Source organism: Sander vitreus, chromosome 9 (assembly GCF_031162955.1).
Source record: "Sander vitreus isolate 19-12246 chromosome 9, sanVit1, whole genome shotgun sequence".
NCBI lineage: Eukaryota > Metazoa > Chordata > Actinopteri > Perciformes > Percidae > Sander > Sander vitreus.
Window position 1 is genome coordinate 31643653 of NC_135863.1, and position 23990 is coordinate 31667642.

General features: G+C 43.3%; 1 protein-coding gene across 3 annotated transcripts in view; it reads left to right on the top strand.

Moving 5' to 3' along the window:
* The window catches only part of scfd2 (sec1 family domain containing 2), a 114719-nt gene that overhangs the window by 20539 nt on the left and 70190 nt on the right, over positions 1 to 23990 (top strand). For all 3 annotated transcript variants that reach the window (XM_078259722.1, XM_078259721.1, XM_078259723.1), the window contains exon 4: positions 4411 to 4586. In XM_078259722.1, coding sequence (XP_078115848.1) covers positions 4411 to 4586 — 176 coding nt within the window. The remainder of the gene's footprint in view (positions 1 to 4410; positions 4587 to 23990) is intronic.

A 23990-nucleotide genomic window follows, 5' to 3' on the forward strand; every position in this document is an offset into this window, starting at 1 on the left:
TTTGCCAGGGCTGTTTGATTGTGTAATGGAGAACAGGCGTTTGTGTGGCTTTCTTGTCTTAAGTTATATTTTGTCTAACATGTTCTCGCTCCGGGCCAGATGTACTAACGCTTTTGCGCCCACTTCAGGCATATTTGTTTCGCAACGTGCGTGTAAAAGCATGGCGAGGTATGTACAAACAGGCCGCACTGAGGTAAAAGCGCAGACTGCCTGTCGCGGGGACTGAAAACATAGACCGTTAAAGAAATGGACCAACAGATCCTGTTGCTCTGGACGGAGACCATTGACATATATATAATGGACCAACAGATCCCGTTGCTCTGGACGGAGACCAGTGAAGTCTATTAGAAGCACTTTTCGGTGATGGCTGAGCGTTACTGAGCAGCCTCCAACTGAGCTTGAAGACGTAGATGTGACGTGAGCAACCTGTCTGAAAGTTGGAAGTCTTCTGGTAGCTGTGCCAAGAGAAATCTCAATCATTCCCAATCTTGCAGAGATGGAGAGCGTAGGTATATGTATAGAGATAACATAGGCAGGCTAATTATTGCTAACTAAAATGCTAGTTAACATTAGTAATTAAACTTAAACAGCTAATGTAAGTCCAAACTGCCTGCGTTCTTCTCTTGTACTATATGGTAATTTCTCTACTATGCGACAGTAAGTGGTTATGACACAATCTTTAGCCTATTTTTACAAAAACGTCTGCTACGGAGCCATAACGTGAGGTACAAGGTAATGGAGCCTTTTATACATTGTCGTGTTTCTTTAGAAATAAACAATGGACAAATAGTCTTTAAATGCTTCAGATGTAAAATGTAAATGGACTGTATTTATATAGCGCTTTTCTAGTCTTAACGACTACTCAAAGCGCTTTGACATAGTACAGGAACCATCCACCATTCACACACATTTACACTCCGATGGCGCAGCATCGGGGGCAACTCGGGGTTCAGTGTCTTGCCCAAGGACACTCCGACATGGGATTACAGGGCCAGGGATCGAACCACCAACCTTCCGATTGGCAGGCAACCGCTCTGCCACTGAGTCACAGCCGCCCCGTAAAGTAAAGTTATTCGCTGTCAAAGTGGCGCCAAAATGAATGGCAGTCAATGGAATGCTAACGGCGGGGGATGGCTTGGTAGCATCAAAATGGCGCCATAGGAGGTTCGGGTTGTGAGGAGACACTTCCCCCGTTGACGGAGACCAGTGAAGTATATTAGAAGCACTTTTCCGGTGATGGCTGAGTGTTACTGAGCAGCCTCCAACTGAGCTTGAAGACGTAGATGTGACGTGAGCAACCTGTCTGAAAGTTGGAAGTCTTCTGGTAGCTGTGCCAAGAGAAATCTCAATCATTCCCAATCTTGCAGAGATGGAGAGCGTAGGTATATGTAAGGAGATAACATAGGCACAGGCTAATTATTGCTAACTAAAATGCTAGTTAACATTAGTAATTAAACTTAAACAGCTAATGTAAGTCCAAACTGCCTGCGTGCTTCTCTTGTACTATATGGTAATTTCTCTACTATGCGACAGTAAGTCCCGGGGTTATGACACAATCTTTAGCCTATTTTTACAAAAACGTCTGCTACGGAGCCATAACGTGAGGTACAAGGTAATGGAGCCTTTTATACATTACAGTGTTTCTTTAGAAATAAACAATGGACAAAATAGAGTCTTTAAATGCTTCAGATGTAAAATGTAAATGGACTGTATTTATATAGCGCTTTTCTAGTCTTAACGACTACTCAAAGCGCTTTGACATAGTACAGGAACCATCCACCATTCACACACATTTACACTCCGATGGCGCAGCATCGGGGGCAACTCGGGGTTCAGTGTCTTGCCCAAGGACACTCCGACATGGGATTACAGGGCCAGGGATCGAACCACCAACCTTCCGATTGGCAGGCAACCGCTCTGCCACTGAGTCACAGCCGCCCCGTAAAGTAAAGTTATTCGCTGTCAAAGTGGCGCCAAAATGAATGGCAGTCAATGGAATGCTAACGGCGGGGGATGGCTTGGTAGCATCAAAATGGCGCCATAGGAGGTTCGGGTTGTGAGGAGACACTTCCCCCGTTGACGGAGACCAGTGAAGTATATTAGAAGCACTTTTCCGGTGATGGCTGAGTGTTACTGAGCAGCCTCCAACTGAGCTTGAAGACGTAGATGTGACGTGAGCAACCTGTCTGAAAGTTGGAAGTCTTCTGGTAGCTGTGCCAAGAGAAATCTCAATCATTCCCAATCTAGCAGAGACGGAGAGCGTAGGTATATGTAAGGAGATAACATAGACACAGGCTAATTATTGATCACTAAAATGATAGTTAACATTAGTAATTAAACTTAGACAGCTAATGTAAGCCCAAACTGCCTGCGTGCTTCTCCTGTACTATACGGTAATTCCTCTACTATGAGACTGTAAGTCCCGTGGTTATGACACAATCATTTTTACAAAAACGTCTGCTACAGAGCCATAACGTGAGGTACAAGGTAATAGAGCCTTTTATACATTGTTGTGTTTCTTTAGAAATAAACAACGGACAAATAGAGTCTTTAAACGCTTCAGATGTAAAGTTATTCTCTGTCAAAGTGACGTCAAAATGAATGGCAGTCAATGGAATGCTAACGGTGGGTGAGCGCTAGGTAGCATCAAAATGGCGCCATAGGAGCTACGCATTGAGGAGAGAGGCTTACCCCCTTGACTGAAAATGGCAAATTGCGCTTTTCCGTGTCATGCCTATGCATTCACGGGAGGGTGAAGAGGAAAGTGGGAGTTTCCCATAAAGAGATGGGAGGGGAAGCGTAAAGTGCGCCTAATTATGTATTCCGCGGTACGTACAAAAACCGCCCGTGAAAGCGCGCCTCTATTTTGCGGTAAATATGGCAAGTCTGCACTCAGCCGTATCATAGCACCAGTACTTAACGCTTTGCTACAGCGCAATGTACGGTATAGTGGGTGGAGAAAGGCGCTGATTAGCCAATGAACTGCAGGTTTGGTAAATACAACGTAAACTGAAGTATCACAGTGTGCGCTTTCTGCTGGTTGGCCATGGCGCTGATAACGCTACATTCGCAAATGTACGTACATCTGGCCCTCAGTCTCATATGATCTATGATCTGATCTAAAGTCGGATTATATTTGGCCCACAGTGTGCCATTCTTCTGGTTTCCTATTCTCGGGAGGAATTATGCTTGGCCCTAGCTTTGGACATATTTCCTGGTTCTGTGCTGAATTATGGTTGGCACATCAAACTCAGCGAACCATGGATTTTATGGCTGGATATGATCACAATAGAGCTTTTCAGGTTTTTGAATATGTCTGGACTGAAGCTCATTCTTCAAAAATACTTTAATTTCAGCAAGAAAGTTAATTCCCTTATGAAGTTACTTATTTCCCAACAGAAAGCTATTTCACTATCAGGTTTACTTATCAGCTGCTCTGAAAATTAGTTTTTTGTTATGACCTTCCCTGGATGATTCTCTCCAAAATTTCTTTCCGAAAATATTTCACACTCCTAGACTTTATCCAGTTAAATTAAGTTAAATAGATGGGTTGCAAGACTTCATATAGTATCTAGTATTCTGGAGATTTCTGCTCCATTTTGTATCCTGCCTGTCCGTTTCTTTTCCAGTCATGTGTTTGGCCCCGCTAAAGAAAACATTGGCCATGTAGTCCAACATGAAATACTCCACATCTGGTGCTGGTTCAGAACATCAACATGAAGAAGTAGGCTTTATGGGGAGTTAATGTGTGCCCCCTCTCTGTCCCAACCCCTGACACAGCCCCTCGTACCTCCAGGCCACCCTGCACACCCCCCTTCTAGCCCTTACACCTTTTACTTTGCTCTTCCTGTGTCTCTGTGAATCTTCGTGGGAGGGGCCGACTAAATCTAGTCTCTCTCTGCTGCCTCTATAAATGTTGAGAGAAAACCTCTTGATTTGCTTACTAGTCGCACACAAGACGGGTTCTCAAGGGCTCTTATCAGTGTTCCTGCACCTATGCTACAGTATATGTAGACATACTCATTGATGTTGAGTCGTCTACTGTGACTCATGTAAGCATCTCACTGAAAACTCTGGCACATATAGAGAATATGGCTTCCTGTCTGGCACAGCCACATGCACACATACACACTTCTCTCGCTTTCTCCCAGCCTGTGGAGTTTTTGCTCATTAAGAAAATATTATGGTCTGTCTTGGTATCATCTCATTCCCCTTTCTGCCCTAAGCCCAGCGTGCATGCGTGCGTGCCTTGCAACCATGTAGCTTTTCATGGCACACAAAAGACCAACAGTCAAGAGTACAGTTGATGATGGGATTTTAAAAACTGTACCGATGCACTTTGACCAATATTGATTGATGAATTTGTGATGGCTCCCCAGATAATAACAGGAACTTCTTCCCTCCTCTCAGGCCGCGTGACCCCCGAGCAGCTGTGCTCCTACATGCAGCTGTTCCGGAGCAGTTGGGGGGCGTTAGAGAGTCACTGCGGGGTGCTCCAGCTGGGCCTGGCCACGGCCCAGACACTCGGCCACCCCAGCCTGCCCCGCTGGGATGCCTGCCTGGCCTTCGAGAGGCTGCTGCTGCAGGTCCGTACTCATTTTACACAAACCTATTATCCATATGTGTTAAAGGCGATGAAAAGTGAAAAGTCTCAAAATGGGATATCCAGCACAGATGCAAGCAATTCTCTTTTTTAATATTAAAGGAGTGTGGATCATATAACTTGAAGAATGCATGCCCGTTTTTAAAATTGTATCCAAAATGGTGTTACGCTGACCGAATTAATTAGAAAAGCAGAACATTCACTCGCAATTTGTAATTAACTTGGCAATTATTCTTGCACATCTTTCCCTTCGGGTAAATATTTTATTACCGATGCTCAGCAGGTAAGTGGGTGCTTGTGGTTCGCTAGATGGCGGCCAGAATGTTGTGTTAAACTGACAGAGACAGAAAAAAAAACCCTGCAGATTCCTCTCCTTCATAAACAAGGTCAGTTGTGTTTGCAGGAAAAACATTCAAATCCAGTAAACACAGCGAAAAGCAGCAGATTTTCCATCATGTTGTTTACAGGCTTTTTAGTTCAGAGGAGGAAGAGGTCTAGTTTACGGGGGCGGACAGAGGCGGATGTACACGTGTGTTTGACTGTGGAAAAGGTCAGAGGGCAAGTCTGATGGAGAGATGAGAGACGAGAGGCTAAGGATAAATCAAAAGCCAGACCAGCCAGTCAGCACATCAGGTCTTTAGCAATGATCTGAACTGATATTTTAGGACATTTCTTACACACAGAGCATCGTTAACAAATATTAAAGCCATTTCCTCCCCCTGTTACCTTGCTATTTTCAGTGAGTCGCTTTATATTCCTGAAGCTGTAAAGCAAGCTGCAGGACAGCAGAGTATTTAGGAACTTATTCGACTAAATCACGGAAAAATAAAACAAGCTCGCAGCAGTGCCCCGTGCCAAATTGGAATTTGAAAACAACCTCATAAACCTTGGTCCTCAGCTGGGGCCATCGTTGGTTTATTAAATAAAGGAAGAAGACTTGAGGGCTTATAGTCGCAGCATCCATTTACTTAATGACTCCACTTTGATCCGCTACTCCATGGTTGTCTACTATACCTGGATAAGTCATAGTACAACTTTCTCACCACTCTTTTGTAGTTTGAGTCTGGCTTTTTAGGTGACTGTGTCCTCAGCTGGAACTGGGTCTCGTTAAACTGACGGTGACTTTGTTAATAACAGACTCGTTGTTGGATTTAGCATCAGGATAGTGTATATATAGCACTTGGCGTGGGTTGAAAATGACATTCTTCAAGAATCAAATCTCACAATCAAGCCTTGAGGGCGATGCAAGAGTTGGTGTTTGCAATCAAAACGGGCCCGGGGTTTTATTGAGGTATTAAGGGAAATGAGTTGTGTGTCCTCTGTGCCCCCGTCTGTTTATTTAATTTCCATGTGAGTCTTCTGCTTTGGCTCAACATGGACCGAGAGAAGTTAATTACATTACAAAATTGCGGGATGAAATGCCTTTCAGCTCTGGCCTGGCGGTTGGGCCGTGTTTGCTCTGCCTGAGTGTGTGAGGGCTGCTGTGGATACGACTGGGCAGTGCCGGACGCTCCATCGCTGGTGGACAGTGGGAGTTAATTTAGGCCAACCGCTCGGTGATGTTATGTGGAGCCGTGGAGTGGGCAGTTACTGTACTGAGGCAAAAGGCCATTGAGTTCAGGGCCTAGCCTAGTTCATGCCTTTCCAAACGGTTACGCACACACTTTACTGCTGTATAATAAATACTGTATAATAATACCTTTTTTTGCTCATGAGGTAATGCTTAAATATACTTACATAAAAAGCTCTTCGTAAATGTACTGTGCTTTTGCAGAATTTGTAATGGGGGGCCTTTACTTGAAAGGCAATATACCTGTGAGGGTATTGCAGCTGGGAGGTTAATATGATAGGGGCACAAATGTGGTTATGGAGGTTGACATGTTAGTTGGACGGTGATTTAAATGTGGTTAGTGTGCTACTTGCTGTTTATACTGACTGTACGGAGATTGCTTGAACGATTACCTCCTCAGTATAGCACTTATATTTGTGTGAGAGGGCCAGATATCTTCTTGGCTGGCACTGCCACCCTGCCTGCACTTACTACGCCCCCCCTGCCCGCTGCCCTAGCTGTCTGGCATGTAACTGTGTTACGGTCTGAATGGGTGAGATTGAGCGGGCTTGGTCCAGCTCCAGCCCGCAGTCACAGAATGTGTATGCTAGACGTGTTCAGTGCCGGACAGGGGGTGGTGCAGCCAAGGCAAAAACTCAACAGACTCCCTCTTTCACCTCTTTCAACATCCCAGACACACTACTTTCACATCAACGGCCCAGCCAGAGCCTCTACCTCAACCAACTAAACACGTACACTACTACTGTACATCCCTCCCAGAGAGAGCTGACTCAGGACAAGTTGCAACTGCATTTTTTGTTTGTTTGTAATGGCCAACTTTTTAGGGCTAGTATTGTGTTTGTTCGTGCTGTGCAGCCTACTGTTCATTAGTCTGTCACATCACTGAACACAGTAGTGATGACAGCAGTGCAGTAGAGAGGAAGCTAACCTCTCTCACCCCGGCCTGTTGCTTTACTCTGCTGGGATTAGCAGGGCAGGCCTCTGCAAACAGTCAAGCTCCGAGTTATTACTGGTCACAGCGCGGCCGATTGTCTCGTTCTGCCATGAGTCACTCAAATAGCCTGCCTGGTCCTTATCTCTGTCTCTGCTGTGTGTTTGTGTTTTAGTCTGAAAAACTGTATATAAATAAAAAACAAGCTGTGAATGAACCCAAACTTAATTACCTTGACATTAATTTACAGAAGTGGAAAAATGCTATATATATTTAAACTAGGACTGCACGATATGAGTAAAATATGCGATTTGAAATAATGTTGTTGAATATCGCAATAATGAATAGTACTCGCGATACATAAACAAAAATAAAAATGTACTCAGTTCTGCATTTCTGCTGCTTTCAATATTCTGCTAAAATTCAACAAATTGCTTGTTGAATTTAAAAACCAACAAAAGGAAATCATTTCCAACATTCTGTATGGACAAATTGAACATTATATTGATTTATAAAAGGCAACACTAAAAAGAAGAGTGGCATTAGATTTTATGTTACATTTTAAAGTGCAGTTTTCTACTGATATTTTCTGTCAACTAACACACCAAAAAAAATGTTATGACCGTTTTATGTCTATCGCGATATGTTGCAGCCTTTCGCAATGTGTATTTTGCGCCTGTTGATATTGCGAAGACTATAAAAAAAAACTATGTATTGTGCAGCCCTAATTTATACAATGAAAAGTGTTCATTTGTCCTCATTATTTAGCTTCACACAAGATAAAAATCCAAATAAATCATTCTGAAAATGACAGCATCTACTGGGGCAACCAATTAGAGGTATGTACTTGTTACTTAGTATCCAAATTGATAATCAGCTTTGTTTGGCTTCCATTCTCTAGGTGTCAGTATTATAGCCCAACAGATTTTTAAGGAGTTCTCAATCTCTCAATCTCATGACAATAGATCGGTCCGTATTACATAAACACATAACCCAAACAAACAGTCTTCCTATAGAGACCCCCCCCCCCCGTGTATATATATATATATATATATATATATATATATATATATATATATATATATATATATATATATATATATATATATATATATATATCTCTTCAATAAGCTAATAGCGGCCAATATCGGTCCAGCTCTTGTCATGTGCAGTGCCCGAGTGAGTCCGAGGAGAATCAGCTCTCATCGTGTGTTGTTAGGGTTAGTTTGTTTTTCACACAAGACGCAAGGCGGAGAGTGAGAACTCTCACGCTCAGGTAAAATTACAATGTACGTCTCTACGTCACTGCTGCCAGTGTTGGTGTTCTCTCTGTGTTTTGGTCTTTTTGGGTTGAGCACATTTCGGTCCAGGTCTAACTATATCCTCGGATCTGTTCAGATTAGGGCTGCTCGATTATGGTAAGAAATCCTAATCAAGATTATTATGGTCAATATTGAAATCACGATTATTTAACACGATTACTCATTCTTTTGTTAAGATGCTGCAATTATTGAACTTAAAAAAAACAGATAAACAAAAACAAAACAGTTAAACAGTGAAAACACCTTGAACTGCAAATCCTAATGTGCAAAATAATCGTTTTTCTCGATTACTCTGTTAGGAACCGAAATCGTAATCACGGTTCAAATTTTGATTAATTGCACAGCCCTAGTTCAGATGGGGCCTGACTGTCTTCAAGATGAGTGCCAAGTCTTTTTTTTTTGTCATACTCTTGTTTTGCTCTGTTTTGTGTCCATATCTGTTGAACTCTAGTGAGTGCATAGCCAGGTTGGAGCCTGGTGACCCACATACTTCATTACCCCCCCCCCCCCCCCCCAGTACAGTGTCTCTATGTGCTGCCCTAAAGACTCGTGACCCTTCACCGCTATCCCTCCTGGACACACAGCGACCTGTAGATGCTCAAACCTGCAGGTCTGCCAGTAGCCTGACAGTAACCCCTGTGCCGTAAGCTGTAAGAAGGCACGCCAATCCACTAAAATACTTAACATGCAGTTATATATGTAACATCTGGATTGCATCACTTCTAATGGCGACAGAAGAAAAAATGTTGATATTGGTCCTAAGCAACTTTCATCTTATCTGAGCTGCATGCCACAGACAGACAGACAGACAGACAGACACACAGGCGGGCTTTAAGGCTGTAATTGGGCTTTCCCCAGAGGTATGGAGCCTGTCCCCACATCCCAGACATTCCCCTTTATTCTCCATCTCTGCTGTGTCCCTGTTGGGAAGGGTGTGGGGGGGTTACTGTGTTTTGCTGGAGATTGTAACAAACTGGTGTGAATGACTCCAGGGCACTGCCCTAAGATGTCCAGCACTGACCCTCTCCACTTCCCCACTGTTTAACAGCCTCACATCTGGACTGACCTGGACTGACCGTCTCCTCATCCATCCACTTTCAGTACCATATATACTCCCCTCACAATACAGCCCCAGTGTATCCTCTCTGAATCCCTCTCAACCCCTGGAGCAACACAGAACGAGCCACAGGAGGTTCAGGATCAACTCCTGTCTGTCTTTTGACAGAGTGGCCTCTCCAGGCTCCCTCCTATCGTCTTCTGCTCATCTCTTTTCTCCAAACCAAGCTTTATCCTGCACTTCCCTTTAAATATTTCAAGCTTACCCCCGTATCTCTTATGTGTTCTCCAAACATACGCCTCGCTCTAACATACACACACATGCACAACATAAACTCCTGTGCTCCGCTTAAGTCCACGCCACTGAATTTTGTAGCATAACAAGCCCTCTAAAACTGGAGGAAAATGCAGAGCTGGAAGAAAGTTGGGTTTATCAGAAGAGTCGGTTATTTACCTATCTCTTCCTTCCTGTGTTTAGTTGAAGAGGATTACTGTGGGAGAGAGGAGCAGTGATGGAGTTCACTCCCAGCAAGACCCAGGAATAGCCCCCATCTGAAGCTGCAACCCCCCCCCCCCCCAACCCCCACTCAGCACCAGTGCCCTGAGACGGCTGTGTTTACATTGTTCAGCACAGCTCAGGCCTAATGTACTATCTGTTTAATAGGCAGAGAGAGGCCTGTTTATAGAGAGGGACCTTTTTAACAGGAGGTGATGGGCTGGTAGGCCAGAGGGCAAGACCAACTCATCTCACTTCCTGTTATCATTACCTCCCTTCTCTCAGGCAGATAGGTGCTTGGCTCGCTCCGCTTTCTGCATTATTTATCCCTAATTGCCTTCGCCATCCTGCTGCCTGTGATTGTGCTCAATCTGTCTCTCGAGGAAAATGGAGGAACACAAGGAGGCTCAATCAAGTCGCCTCATAATAAACCTCAGTGGCTCCACTTTCTCAGCTCAATAGTAATTTGCATGTGCTGCATTTTAAATGTTCTACTAAGCATCTTTCTACTAAATCTATATATCAGCCCACTGAACTGAAACTTTATAGGAATTGCTTTGGTGTTAATAGCTGTAGCGTTATAGAGCTACAGCTCTCTGAATGTTAAAGCTGAGGGAGTAAGATGGGCTCCTAAGGGTTCAATGCACTAAACATTTTCTCTTCTACTTAAAGCGGCCTCTTCTCTCCGCTGTCATTGTTCTGTATTGAGTCAGAGTTGCATTCGCTGCATTTGCGCATCTGTGGGTGTTTTTTTATACTAGCCTCTATTGTTTACTGTGGCTGTTTAACTGTGGAGTCAAAACCCATCTCGTCAGGAGGATTTTTCATGTGGCCTGGAGTTTTCCCTCACGAATGTGTGTTTGAAGGTTCTGCAGGATTTCCACTGAATGTTTTTCTCAGCCTCGGCCAAAGTTTTTTTTTTTCTTCTCTTCTCACACTCGCACACACCCAAACTTGCAGAATCAAAATGGTTGATCTTTTTTGGAGATCATCCATGTTGCTTTCTCCACTTAAGCACACTTTAGCCAATTTGGAACTCTTGTTTCACTGAGCTGCATTGTCATCTCCCAGTGTTTGGGCGAGGTGGTCTAGGGAACATGATCAGAGGGGACCACTAACACTCTCTATCCCCGGTGAATCAGGTCAGTGTGGTCTGCTGACATGGCCTCCTGGCGTCAGTCTACATTTGAGCATGCTCCAAAAAGACACCACAGACTGGGGAAAATCCCACAATGTCCAGCATTCACCCGTGGACTGTTAACAGGGAAGGCTGTAGAAAAAGCTAACCATCAGGGAAGGTGGCGGTGGTTGCAATAGACCCAACAATGACCCAGTGTCCCGGACGGAGCTGGCCAACGAACCACTTCATACCTCTATATTCCTCTGACTGGCACACGACCCCTTACTTCGTTTTAACATGTCACTGCTTACTGTTTATATTCCTTTTTTTCCCCACAATGTACTGCATCTGAAACTATAGCCAGATGTGCTTGCAAGAATGTGTGTGCGGGCATGTGCACATTCATGCATTCATGCGTGTGCATCCTTTTAATGTGCTTATTCTGGTAACAGTGTCTCAACTTTCTGTTGTCACAAACAGGCTCTCTGTTCCCTGTAGAAAAGCTCCACCTCAGGACAGATTAACTATCAGGTCATCTGTCACTACCTGCTGAGCACAGGCCAGGGGGTGTCACGGCCCACGGCCCACAGGACATGTGTCTTTGTGTCTGTATGTCTGATCTGAAATAGAGACAGAGAAACATTCCAGGACCTTTTAAATGTGTCTTCTTTAGATACTGATTGACCCCTCTGAGCCAGATTACAGCTTTGTTTTAGCCAGGTTGCAGATTTCATTGTGATTGATCAGATAAGAGTGAAGAGTATATTAGTGGCCAGTAACAAATTGAGAAACTCTACCGCCGGCACTCGCAGAGGTAGCTTCTTTTTTTCCCAGCGCTGCAGATGACACATGACAGTCCAGTCCCATGCTTGGTTGACCGATGATGAATGCTCAGTGGACGGTAGTCTCTTAGAACTTGGCCGGTTTCCTGCTGTCCTTTTAGGACCAGTGGTGGAAGAAGTATTCCGATCCTTTACTTAAGAAATGTACTAATGCGACACTGTAAAAATAGTTAGAAGTAAAAGTATGTATTGAAAATGTTACTTAAGTAAAACTATGCAAGTATCATCAGGAAAATGTACTTAAAGTATTTAAAAGTCAAAGTTCTCAATGCAGAAAAATCCTCACATTTTAGAAACTGGAAACGATCCAAACAGTTCTGTCACTCAGCTAAGTGTTAAATCGGCTAATCATTTCAGCTGGACTTGTAGGCCATTATATTGTTGGATACTTTAATTTATAATAAAACATCATATTTTAGGCCTTCATTGGATAGGACAGCTTATATATGAAAGGGGGGAGAGAGAGAGAGAGAGAGAACATGCGGGAACCGAACCTGTGGCCGCTGCGTCCAGGACTAAGCCTCCGTATGTGGGCGCACGCTCTACCTGGTGAGCTACCCAGGCGCCGGAACATTGTATTTTATAAACTACTTAACTCTTAATTTGTAAAGTAACTAGTAACTAAAGCTGTCAGATTAATGTAGTGGAGTAAAAAGTATTTATCAATTAATATTTCTTTCTGAAATGTAGTGGAGTTGAAGCAGAAAGTGGCATGAAAAGAAAATACTCAAGCATAGTAGTACAAGTACCTAACATTTGTACTTAAGTACAGTACTTGAGTAAATGCACTTAGTTACATTCCACCACTGTAGATGTAGATAGAGGACACAGTAGATTAGTAGTGCCCCCTACTGCCGAGTCTGAGCAAGGCCTTGCATCCTGTAAACAGAGATGAATGGGGTAAGGTGGGGGAGGTAGGAGTGACCCCCTCAGGTCGTGGACCAAAGGTGGGACAAGGACTCCCCTTTGTTATATAGTGTGTAATTGTACCCGTCTGAAACCCCAGCTCTGCACCTCCTTCTATCCTCTACCCCCACCCCTCTGTTCGCTCATGCCCACCCTGCAGACCACCTTGTCGCCCCCAGGGATTTTGCCCAGTCACCCAAAGGGAACGAGACTGACCAATCACCATGGTAACTAAGCAGGGAGGGTCAAACCGGGTCAATCAGAGATAGTCTCTTGCCACCCTTGCTCTGTCATTAATTACCCATAGTTCCCTGGGGCACCGCTCCATGTGTAACCAAGAGGCTGGATCCAAGCGGTTGATCAGGTGGAGCATTTGTTTCATATGTGTATCTGTGACAGGGTCAGTGTTGTCTTTTAATACCAGCCAAGTGAGTGCAGCACCTCTGACAGTGTTTTTTTTTTTTTGGAAAGTGGTGTGTGAAATGGAGATGTCATGTTTGTAATAATAACTCAAATCTACCCTACGGGGTGTTTCAGGGACCTTTGTCTCTAAAGGAGAAGCTTTATTTGATTAAATGTTTGAACGGTTCACAGTCCATCACCCAGAGCGAACAGACCCCCAGTCCGCTCCTAACTTTTAATGTTTCAATGTTTATAGGTTGTGACATTGTTAGCTGTATCTGGTTTTGAGCTCAGCTCTCAACTTGAGCTGGTATTTGCATTTGTTAAGAGCTATGTGGACGAGAAAAATGCCTACAGATTCCCTTCTTTTTTCGTGTTTTGGCAAGGTTGCCTTTTGTTGTTCTTGGAATCATCGTGTATGAGCTAGAAATGAAACTCATCTGTGGGGGGATTTTTAGAGAGCGGACTCCACTAACCTTGTAACGTGATTGACATCGGGGTGCAGAGAACAGGGAGATGCCCCCCAGGCTCTCTGCTGGGCTCTGGAGGTAGTTAAATAGCCTTCGGTCATCCTCTCATTCTATTTGATTTGTATTTTCTGTCTCGGTTTTGAATTTCTTTATTCTTGGTGCTTTTCCGTCCGTCTTTCATCTCTCCACACTTTTATCTTTCATTATTAATATCATTGGTTTTGTGTAGATTAATCTCATTATATCTGTGTAGTCTTGATTTGGAGCAGAAGGGTGTATCTGGTACAGCAGTGCCAAGGACTGTAGCCTGAGCCTCATGCTCAAACCTCCTGTAAGAGACTGAAACCAGAGCGGCCGATGTGAACGTGTACGCATCGGGAAAATATTTGTGAATGGATTTGTTAGTGCCTCAGAACAGTTGCCAAAATACTGCATATGTTTAGTGCAATTATGACAAATAGAGAATGATTGCCCTCATGTTTGCTTGATACGGCACACAGAAAGATGTAATTTTTAATGTGCTACACATGACATTTATACGTAGAATGTGTTGAGATAACTAGAACATGTGGGCTATTGTACAACAGTGCTCTTTTGACTTTTGTTGAAAAGTTTCCACCGCCTGTCACGGTGTATTGAAGCCCAAACTAAGCTGTTCCAGCCTTCCACGCTACATTTTATCCAATAGGCAAACTTGATTTGAAAACATGCAAGGGAAAAAAACCTCACTAATTCCTGTGTTTTCCCGCTCTAGCTTTCATCTGGGGTGAACTCATATGGCCCACTTTTCTTCTTCTATTGTTCTAAGCTTGGTGTACTCGGAGACACATGTGGGCCTGTTTGTCCCCGTTTTCATGGAAATGGGAAAAGGAATAAAGTAACCCAAAACAAGCACCAATGCCGAACCGCTAATTATGAGCGGGAGGAGGGATGGAGGGGCTGGAGGAGGAGGAGACTGGTTTCTCATAAGCCAGCCATGTGACCCCTCCTCCCAATCTCCTGCTCCTTAACTCTCCATCTTCTCCACCCCACTGTTTTTCTTTCTTCTGTTCTGAGTTATTTGTGCTCCCTCTTTCATGTTTGCGCCGTGTGTCTAAACATCACAGCTCCTCTCCTCTCATAACTACAGACGTGAGGGGCGTTATCGACAGTGACGAGGTTTATGGCCCCTTTACGTACATGCTGGGTATTGTGTCTTTGAGAGGCATAATGAATTATGCCTTTTGTGATTTGATGAATGTGTGTGTTCACTTTGGGTGGTCATGTTTTTTGTTGCAATTGCCATGAGCTTTCAACTTATTTCCAGTTGCTCATTGTGGTTATTAGGCATTTGTTTTAGAGAAGCGTCGACTCAAATGACTCATTCAATACATACTGCACATCTGGCTGTGAGGATCACAAGTTCAGATGTCCTCATTCACGCTGCCCCAACTGCTACTCCACATCCTGTCTCAAACATAACAATACAGAGGTTCAACTGCAGAATCCCATTTTGATTTTTGCAAGTTTGCGTTACTGCAGTCTGCAGTTGGCTGACTCTGCTCATACTCTGTGTTTTCTTTTTTCCATTTCTTTGAATAGACAAAACTTTTGCTATAAAGCATTTGGTCAAATGTGCCATAATATATTACCAAATCAAACAATTTTGTACATGACTGGTTATAATGAACACAAATTCCTTAAGCCACGCTGTGTTACCAGTTAGGTACACCCAGCTAAATCTGATGTTATCCAATACAGAAGCCCTGCAATAAATCTTACATTTATGAAGCATATTCAGTTTGTGTTGAGACTGAGAGGTGCTGACACAGCTCTGTGGTCATTTTGGAGGCTGCAGTGCGTGGTGATGCATCAAATTATAGAGAAAGTTGTTTGCAATATTCTGTCCACCAACATTAATATCAGTGGAGCTGGGAACTATTACAAACACCTAGTTTAGTATGGAATATTTGCTTATCATGCTTTTATAAAAGTTAAATAACTCCTCATATGTTTAAAGTGCCCATATTATGAAAAAAACACTTTTTCTGGGATTTGGGGTGTTCTTTTGTGTCTCTGGTGCTTCCACACGCATACCAACTTTGAAAAAAATCCATCCATGCTGTTCTGAGTGAGATACGGTTTCTGAATGTGTCCTGCCTTCAGTCTCTGGGTGAGCTGGTCAAAATCGGCACGGCTTGTGACGTCACAAGCCGAAACAAGCTGGCTAACCGCAACCATTAGCTCGTAGCGTTAGCATGCTAACGCTAACACTAATACTAACGCTAGCATGCTACCTCGTTCTCAATAGCAAAGCACTGCAACAACACACACAAGTTCACCATAATCTACAAAAGAACTACTTCCTACTCCATGTGCGTCCTCATTTAGAAGAAGTCTCCCAGCTAATCCTGCCTTGTAACTGACTGAAGTTGGAGAAACAGCCTTTCTTTTACTGTCTATGGAGCTAGCTAGCTGACATGATCTACATCTGAGCTACTGAGCATGTGCGAGTGCAATCAAAGATAGTACAGAAGAAAAGAGGTCTCACTCTGTAGCTAAAACAGAGACCAGCTGAAAAGAGGATCTGCAGCAGTGAGAGAGAGCTGTGCAGTACAACAAAAATATGGTGTTTTTTGAAAATTAAACCATGTAAACCTATTTTGGTACAACCTTAAAATACAATTATGAACCTGAAAATGAACATAATATGGGCACTTTAAATAATTTGACATTCATTCCCATTAACATGTCATTAAGCGGACATTAGACAACCATTAAGCTAATGTATGACTTATTTCAAAAATGTTGCCTTGTCTCTAACATATTTTCTGTCATATTTTCTGAAATAACCTTCGGTAACACTTTACTTAAAGGTATCTACATAAGAGTGACATGACACTGTCATGACACAGAACCCTAACCCTAACTTGTCATGACAAAAACCGAATGACACTTAATGAGAGAAGCGTTAACGTTTTTGACTTGTTTATAATGTTTATGACACGTTCATGACAGTGTCATGTCACTCTTATGTAGATACCTTCAAGTAAAGTGTAACCTAACCTTACTCTCTGTTAGCCAGTGGGGGAATAAGTACTGTATTCATATTCTTTGCTTAAAGGGATACTTAGTTGATTTAATAATACTATATTTTTATAGGGCTACAACTTATAATGTTTTATATGGATTAATCTGGTAATTTGTTTGATCAAACCATTAATTGTTTGTTTTTTAGTGTGTAAGACAGTAGGGAGAGCAAAGTGAGATCTTTAAATGTCTTGTTTTGTCCAACCAACAGTCAAAACCTTGTAAATGATTCCGTTCACTGTAATATTAGACAAAGAAAATGCAGCAAATGATCACCTTTGAGAAGCTGCAACCATGAAACGTTTGGCATTTTTGCATTAAAAATGGTCTAAACGATTAATCGGTTATCGACACAGTTGCTGACTTATTGTCTGATTATTGACGAATCAACTAATCGTTTAAGCTCAAATTGTATGTTGGGTAGTTAATTCTTTTATAATGCATCATGTTTTAAAAGTTCTTAAAGCTATAGTGCATAGTTTCTGTCTCCCCCATGAGGAATTCTAAGTAAGAACAACAACACTGTCGGTGCATCCACATGATACAAGCCTTTCGTGATCACGCTTCACCCCCACCCCTCCTCCACGCAGTTGCTAGTAGCCAAGGAGGACACGGAGGATTCAAAAAACAACGACTAGCGTTATAAGCTAATTAGCGGTTTGCGATAAAACTGGTCACATTCGATTAGCATGAAAACAAATCCCAGAGAACGGTCGACTTGGCACACGTGTAATTAACCCCTAGGTTCATTTTGCGCCGGATTTGTCCTTTAAGGACAGTACTGGAGTAAATGTAGTTACTATCCCCCACTGCTGTCAGCGTGAGACAGACTAGTAGTTGTGGGAAAATAAAGTCAAGGCAAAGCTAAAACATAAATGGTTAATACTAAGTGGTGTACTTTGGATACTTGAGCACTTAGACCATCACAGTGACATTGTCGTTCCCACAGTCTTAGCGGTGTTTGGAGAAGCGGTGCCTCTTTGCCAGTGCGATGTGTTTAGTCGTCGTTTAGCAGCTCGGCTCTGTGCAGCATCACAGCATAGACAAAACAGACAGACATGGCATTAGTGATGTGTTCACCATCTGCTCAGGAAGGACAGACATGATGGGAGAAGATGAGGAAGAGAGACATTTTCACGGTGTATGTGAAGACAAGGGTGGGGGGGTTTGTCTGTGTCTGAGGATTTACTACCAGACATCAACCATTACTTATCAGAGAGGCCAGTCAAACATTGGGGTGTACCCTCTGTGGCAAACTGTCATCCTTAAACTTAGAAGACAGGCCAGGTATTGTCAATGATGCTGTCTTCCTTATTATACAAGACTTGCATGGGATATGGACGCCAAAGGTGAGGGGAGATAATCACATTGGAAACAGCTGCAACCATTTAGGAACCCCCTGCTGGAAATACAACACCCAGAGACAACTCAAAGGATTTTACCCCCTAAACATTAGGTGGTGCACTTGTAGGGAAATTATCCACGCAAAAGAAAGTGTGAGAAATGTCCTCAAGCTATTACCTTCAGTTGTTGGGGAAGATGCTTAATGTGTGAGGGGAGCACAGTTTGTGACCCAAGGATTCTGGGAAGTGAAGGTGGTCCACTAGACCCGGGGGAGACAAGGTAAGGATTGAAGCGCGATGGAACAGGGCAGAGAAATTGAGTTTGGTGTTGCAATCCATCCATGCACCCACTCCTTCTCCAACACCAACACTATCTCAGCCCCCAGTTAAACAATATAGAAGACTACAGAAAACCCCAGTGGAGCCGTTATTTGATTTGATTTGTTTTTGCACCTGGAGGTTTGATTTTGTCAAAGATATAAGTTATGACTGTCAAAGTTATGATAGTCTTTGGGGGAGTTTTTATCACGTCAGAAGAATTTACTGTAAGAGTGCGTGTGATGTTTGGCTGGAGCGGAGTTATGCTTTCACAAGCAAGAGGGAGGGAGAGGGATGCACTGGGGTATTGGTGAAGAACTCTGGGAAAATGGGAGACAATAATGGAGAGAGTAACAAGAAAAATAGGTGTTTGGCTGTATTAATGGAGAGAGCTTGTCTCGTTGGCCCCTCCTGGTAGTGTTTTTAGCTGAGCTGTGGGCTTAAGGCTCTGGGAATGTTTGTGCAGTAGAAACCCCGGGTGATGTTGTTTGTATTGTTCTATTTCAGCCTGTGTTTTCGAGCAGACCAGCACTGTGTTTTGTTTTCTCTCTCACACACACACACACACACACACACACACACACACACACACACACACACACACACACAAAGAGAAATCAGCCACTCTCTCATCACTGATGTCTCCATCCTGACCCCGACACCTAACTCTGTTTTTGCCCAGCTCGTGTTTGCATCTATTGGTCTTTGCCCCTTTCTTTAAATGTGGGTTCAATGCTCAAATGAATTGCCATACAGAGAATCTGGTAAACCCCGCTGATATTGAAAGTGTTATAACAGATGGAATTTCTGCAGGGTGATGGGTGTTGGTGTGCAGACATGTAGTCTGCAGAAGGATCACTGTACGTCTGTGCTCTCTTTCATTCTAGCCTGTGTGTTGTGTTCAGCCCTCCCCATGACATTTTAGTAAACACAAGCATAACACATATACCTTCTGTTGCCTCTGTGTGTGTCTGTCTGTGTCTGTGTGTGTCTATGACATTTTAGTAAACACAAGCATAACACATATACCTTCTGTTGCCTGTGTGTGTGTGTGTGTGTGTGTGTGTGTGTGTGTGAGCGAGCGTGCCAGCGTTGTTGCGTTAGCATATAGTATATGTGACAGAAGACTGCTGTGTGTGCAGAACGCCACCCTGTCTCAGGTCTTAGATTACTCACAGAAAGAGCGTTCTCTTCACGGCCCGCTGCTCTAATACACTGAGCAACGAGTCACTGTGTTAAAATAATATATATCTAATCTTACAGCAAGGCTATCTCTGTAAGCATATGTAAGGAAAGCTTTTGCAAAAAATCCAGGTCTCATCTGTGATAAATCAAACTTGAAGACAAAACATTTTTAACTCCCAAACTTTTATTTTGAAAGTGTCCTCCCCTTGCCACAACTACCCCTCACTGTGGCTTATATTTCCTAACTCTATTTTACTGTCTCTTTTTTGTGTGAAAAGGGGTTTCCAGTAAAACAAGGATTGGGAGAATATGCCTGTAACTGTTTATCACACGGTCTTTACTGAATAATGCCTTTTATTTTATTGTGTGTGTGTATGTGTGTGAGCACTACAGGTCCACATTGAATCCTTTTTGTATGTCTGTTGCCACTAAGACCTCTCATGTTTGCCGACGGTGAATGTTGGCCTTGATTATAATTGACAGGTAAATAGAGAATAGGTCTGAGTCACATCATGAGTGGAGTCATCGGGGAGGAGCACACTCACAGCGCCGTCACTGCACCGATAACATCTCTCAGCAGAGGTCTTTCAACATTTCCTTCCCATCATCCCAAACTTTATTCCCGTCTTTCCTCTCTCCCTGTTTTCTCTCATCTTCTTTTTCTTAGTGTTTGTCTTTCCGGATGTTTTGTTTATGAAATGTTCCAGTACATTCTTATTGCTAATTTGAGCATAATTAATCTCTACATCACACCAGGTGTGTGTACACATGCGCACTTACTGGGAAATGGAGGGAGGGTTAGTTGTTTTCCATTTCCCGTGTCTGTAATGAGCGTTTTTTGAATGTTTAGAGAAGAGCAGCCGTGTGAAGGCGTGTTTGTCAGTGCCTGTGATAGAGATACGAACAGGTTGGCGGGGCAGTCCAGACTATGATGTGGACCGTATTTACACACAAAAAAAACACACAGAAACACTCACATGTACACATCTAAATACACAGTCCTCCGTTGCTCCTTTAAAACAGATGTGCACATTGCCTCTTTTTCATTTAGCCATAAATGCAGTTACCTCTGTGGCCTCCGTGTTAATGTGGGGTTCAGAAAAGAAGCCCACACGCACACACAAACACACACACACACACACACACACACACACACACACACACACACACCTACATACATAGGCTAACTCTCCTCCTTTGTGAGACAGACAGCGTACCAGCTGTGCTTCAGAGTAATGACTCACATCACAGAACACTAGTCAGTGACTCAGCTCTCGTGTCATTCATGATGAATTCCATGTTTTATTCAAACTTCACTGCAGAAACATAGCCATGACAGAGCTGTGCATCTACTGTACGGCTGTCTCTGCTGTGATGACACCCTGCCAGGTTAGGAATGACAGCATGGATAGAGCTGAGGTCAACGATGCAGAATTCACAATCAAACAGCTGTGATCCGCCTAGCATACAGCTAAGAGTTTAAAAATATCCAACGCCTCGACTCCAGTCCGTTTTCCTGTCTATTGAAGACTTCTCCAGGACGGAGGGATGGAGGTTTTGGAGGGAAAGGGATTCAATCCATGCAGGCTGAGAGCAAGCGTCCCTGGGCTCGGCGTGGTGCAACAGTGCCCCCTAATGTTTAAAAGTCTCAACAAGCCCTGGAACTGAATTATAGCACAGCATCTCTCATATGCAGAACCTTTTATCTCCCTCTTATGCAAACATGCTCATATGAACATACAAATGTGTTTTCTTTCACATAAATCAAGCAGAAACAAAAACAGAAAAGGATCACACTAAGTTGCCACAACACATTAACATAATTTGCAACAAGCCTATTCCCAGTCATTCAAGCAAACTCTTATTTTGAAATAGCCTCCTTTGTGCTGGTTAAACTTATTCACCCCCCACCTCCAACCACCACCACCTCTGCTCCCTCGTCTCAATGTGAAACTGGAATCAGATGGGCTGCTTTAATCTTTCACACTACATGTTTCTTCATTAATAAAAAAAAGAAAACGAAACAAAATGAAGGCCCAAAGAGAAGAAAAGGGAACTGTTGTATCATGTCCTTATCACGTTTCTGATTGGCTGTGGTGAGAAATGAAACTGAGCAACTGCAAAATGCCAAAACCAGTTGTTTTGCTTTGCTGAATCCCATCGCATAAACTGCGGTTGTTTCATTCTGTCTAGAAACCGTCTGTTTACCTCCAGGATGTTTTCTCCCTGCTGGAGCCTCCTGCGTCAATTAGAAGTGGATGTAATGTACTGTCCTTGGCAGTATTAGGGGGATGTGTGTGTGTGTGCGCGTGTGCGTGTGTCTACTCATGTATGCGTATGATTCAGTTTCTCACAGTGTGAGAAAAGTGCGGGAGGTTTAACATGGCCCCGGGGTTTGTGGCTGCAGAGCAACTCTCATCTGGTAAATTACGCCATAATCTGTTGCAGCCTATGTGGCAAAAAATAAAGTCTCATTAATTGCCTTCTGTTTCTAAACACTTGGAGTAAACTGCCTTGCTAACTTTTTCACATCGATCGCTCAGTGCGATTACATAGCTCGCTCACTTTTCCTACCAGCAGAGTACCAAGGGAGCTGCAGGTCTTAGCCTGAGTGTGATAAGCAGGCAGGGCGTCGTGTGCCGGGCAGACAGAGTCCAGCCGCAGTGACCAGCATGTGGCTGACTGGCGGTGACAGGGCGGCGTGCAGGGACCGTGTGTTTGTGTCTGTCACCGGGTCCCACGTCTCTTCTAAATTATAGCCCTGAAGCTCTGAGCCAAGCCAACCTTTGACACACAGAGCAGAAAGAGAAAAAAATATGCAGATAAAAGACTGAGATGCATGTGGAGACTGTGGCTTACCGAGGATAAAAGGTGAAAGGGAGAAGGACTGGCGTGGAAAGCTATTGAGAGCTGTTGCCTGTATTGACAGAGAGGCAGCTGCCCGTACATCCCTTCAGCTGTGTGTCTCCGTTTGCACGAGTCCACTGATTTTTCCCTCCCAAACAGTCCAGCGTGCAGAAACAAAACAGACCCACCTCACACTCTGTGTGGTAGTTCAGGCCTCATTTAAAAGGAAAGATTTATGTCTCGGTGTTCCCACAAACATAACAGCCATCGGGCTGATGGAGCCAGACCAGAGGTCACCTTACCTTTTTTAAGAGCTTTTCCATCGTCTATCATTCCATCTCTCACTTCACAACAATCTGTCCAATCAATCAATCAATCAATCAATCAATCAAATGGTCTTATCTTTCGCAATTTCTTTGTGTTTTCTTCTTACTTGGCTCCTTGGCTATATTTCTGTGTTGTCTCCGAGCTGAGACATGCAAGAGTTAACCGACTGATGGACAAGCCACAGAGTAGTGGTCAGGCTGCAGAGTACATTCAGAACATTCCAAAATGTACTCAGTATTAATAGATTTGTTATTAAGAAAATTCTGGTCCGTTTTCCTTTTGCATTCAAGCAGTGTTTTGCTTAGTCATGATATTGTCTGGATGATGATCATCCTGGGGAAGAGAGCAGTGTCAGACATTGTAAGTTGTAAGCGATACTTAATAATGCATGTGTTGTTACTGGTGGTGACACAGCAAGTTAATACACAAATACTTTTGGTGCAGCTACTTTCAGTCAAAAATAAGTACAAACGGCACCCTGGTTAGCTCACCTGGTAGAGCAGGCGCCCATATATAGAGGTTTACTCCTCGACGCAGCAGCTGTGGCCCTTTGTTGCATGTCATTCTCTTTCATTTCCTTTCAAGTCTAAGCTGTCCTATCCAAATAAAGGCCTACAAATGCCAAAAAAAAATAAAAAAATAAGTGCAAACACAATCGGATATCATGCCACACACGATACAAGTACAGCAGGGAACCTTAAAGTTAGTAACCTTGCAGAAGAGTTGGAGGTGTGCAGCCTGTTGTCTGCATCCAACAGCTCACCGTGGCTGCTGCCTCTTATTCTCTCGCTCCATGCAATATTTAAAAGTGATTCAATGTCTAAAAATGCTGAAATGAACTGTTGTCTTGTTTTTGACTTCATTCCGTCAGTGCTAACCAGTGTTTTCTGTGACCGCCTCACAATAAAAGCCTCCCTGTGTTTCGCCAGTTGAAGGCTTTCAATGTGAAGCAGCGGTGGTAGAAAATGGTTGGCTGACATTAGCAATAACATTGAGGAATACAAATAATGAATTTACCCTGGATGACATGCATTGTTTCCTGTGAATCCCTCACATGTATGTAGGGAATTTCAATCCCTACATACGGTTATATAATAAGGTTATTACACAATGCAAATACATTGAAAGAATAGTGCAGAAAAAGAATCTGACCGTGAATAGTATGAAAAAGGGGAGAAAAATA